The sequence below is a fragment of the Emiliania huxleyi genome (assembly GCF_000372725.1).
Source record: "Emiliania huxleyi CCMP1516 unplaced genomic scaffold EMIHUscaffold_349, whole genome shotgun sequence".
Taxonomy (NCBI): Eukaryota; Haptophyta; order Isochrysidales; family Noelaerhabdaceae; genus Emiliania; species Emiliania huxleyi.
The window spans coordinates 100,152-102,555 of NW_005199370.1; the positions used below are offsets into that span (position 1 = coordinate 100,152).

General features: G+C 65.2%; 1 protein-coding gene across 1 annotated transcript; it reads left to right on the forward strand.

Annotated features, from left to right (window-relative positions):
- Positions 1 to 922, forward strand: EMIHUDRAFT_369097 (hypothetical protein). Its single transcript, XM_005773017.1, has 2 exons — positions 1 to 683; positions 777 to 922. The coding sequence occupies exons 1-2, from the start codon at positions 531 to 533 to the stop codon at positions 783 to 785; spliced, it is 162 nt and encodes a 53-aa protein (XP_005773074.1). The 5' UTR covers positions 1 to 530; the 3' UTR covers positions 786 to 922.
- The last annotated feature ends 1,482 nt before the right edge of the window (positions 923 to 2,404 follow it).

The window sequence follows — 2,404 nt, forward strand, 5'->3', positions numbered from 1 at the left end:
TCTCTCTATCACACATTAACACCAAAAGGGAAATGCGGCCTAATGCGGCTCGGCGGCGCCTACCGTGGTGGGGGGGGCACACACCGTCGTGACAGGCACAGGGCCACGCGGGAGACCGACGAGGTGGTCTCTCTCAAAGGATGCCCATGCCGTGGCCCCCACTCAGCATTAGCTCCTCAATCATCTCCAGCGGCCACCCGAGCGGCGCATCGGCGTCATCCTCCCTAGCATCCTCCGTCCTCTGGCCTGAAGTGGCGCTGCCTTCGCCGTCGCTTCGGAGCGTCGGAGCCGTCCAAGAGGCCGGCGCAACGCTGCTCGCGTGCGACAGCGGGACTTCGTAGACGGCTGGCGGGGTCAGCGACCCCAGTGCCGGCATGACGTCGGCATCGCTCCTGCGGGCGGGCTCACACGTTGGTGCTGTCCCCGAGGTTGCAGTTCGGCCCTCGAGCTTCGATGGTGACGCCGCAGCGCTCGCGTGCGACAGCGGAACTTCGTAGACGGCTGGCCGGGGCAGCGACCCCAGTGCCGGCATGAGCGACTCGATTTCGTGGAGCCCACCGCCCGAGATCAATAGCATGGACCGGGCCGGCTGCAGCGGTGTCGGTGTCGGTGGCGAGGGCGACGGCTGCATGTGCGCCACGGTGCTGCGGAGACTGGCCGCTGCGTCGGACACCATGCGTCGGCCTCGCCTTGGCTCCGCTCCGGCAGGGTCTTGGAGTCCTGCAGGGTCGGCTGCGAGGCAGACATGCCCTCGGTTTGGGCATCCGCAGCGGCGGCAGAGGTAGCTAGAGGAGGGAGACAGCGCGGTCTTCTCGATGCCCTTGCCGATACGGAACCAGCGGGACCTTGACGATGACCCTGACCTGCCCGGCAGCTGCTGCGCCACGTCCTTCCAGCGATGCCCAATCGCCTCGACCGTCGCAAAGAGAAGTTCATCTTCGGCGGCGGTCCACGGCAAGCCATCTCGTACGGCAGGCCGTCTTGGCAGGCACGGCGAGTCGCCGCTCGACGTCGAGTCGACGCTGCTGCGGTTCTGAAGTCGGGGTATCGGCGCAGCGGCGGTCCACGGCAAGCCATCTCGCACAGCAGGCCGTCTTGGCAAGCACGGCGAGTCGCCGCTCGACGTTGAGTCGACGCTGCTGCGATTCTGAAGTCGGGGTACCGACGTAGCGTCGAGCGATTCCTCTGGGGCGAAATATGGTCTGGGCAAGCTGCTGGAAGAGCGGCTGCCGCCCAAGGTCATCGAGGTGAGGTGCCGTGTGGCAGGGGCGGAGGACCTAAGGTATGAGGGCGCAGCGTGTCTTCGTGCTCGACGTGCTCGTTTTTTTTGTTCTCCGGCTGCTTTCGCCACTCAGTGTGTGTGTGTGTGTGTGTGTGTGTGTGTGTGTGTGTGTGCTCTGCCAGCCATGGCCGTGACTCCGCTGTCGGTGTGTCGCGGGGGACGTTATTGGCCCTCTGCCAAGCAAGGCGCCGGGCGGTGTCCGCCGGCGCCGCCGTTGAGCAGTGAGCCTGTGGGGGTAGGTAGGGCGCGGGTCGGCAGTCCCCACGAGTTGAGCCGCCGTGCCGGGGTCCGCGCCCTTCCCGGAGGGTGAAGGCTTGCGCGCGGTAGCGTGCCTGTGTGCTCCAGGATGCGAGGGGCTCCACTCCGTTTTGCCCGCCGAGGGGCGGTGGCCCATCAGCCGACTGAGTCAGGAGCCGACACCCGGCCCTCACACGACACCCGTGCGGCGTTCAGAGAGTTCACACACAATGGGACCGCCCGTCCTCCTCAATTCGATCGGGACCCCCGGGGGTCGTTACATGCGCCTCGTCACACCGGTGCGAGCTCCATTCGCGGCTCCAATCGCCCCAAGTCACCCCGAGTCGCCTGTCCAAAAACCCTCCCCCGTGACACGGTGGAAACGCCCATTGTGGGCTGAAGCGGCTGTCGCCGGGGAGCGTAACGATCGCGGCGCGCCGCGACCGTCTTCTCTCGCCGCCACGTTACCCCCCCCACCCCTTTGGGCCGCGAGAGTACCATACCATACCCCGGAAAAAGTTGGAACCCAGTCCCGTGCTGAAAGAAAGAAAACATGCGTAGAGGCACATGCACATGCTAAAACAATGCTAAAAAAGCACTTTTGGTGCTTGTTCGTCCTGAGAAGGGGGGGTGGACGTACGCCAGCGGCACGAGGCTCGAGGGCTTCAGCCACACAGCGCTTGAGCGGCCGCACACTGCTCGGTACCCCCCCTGCACATCTAAAGCCATGGCCGACCCCCCCCCCCAGCAGCAGCGCTTTGCTGCTGGGGGGGTCGGGACCCCCCCCCCCCTAGGTGGAGGCCTTTTTCCTGGGGGGGGATTGGTTGGGATCCTCTGTCCAAAACTGTGAGTTGTTAATAGTTATTGTTTTTTTCCCAATGGTCA

Bases quoted from the DNA above. Each gene is read 5' to 3' on its own strand.
- EMIHUDRAFT_369097 (XM_005773017.1), top strand. From the start codon at position 531: ATGAGCGACTCGATTTCGTGGAGCCCACCGCCCGAGATCAATAGCATG.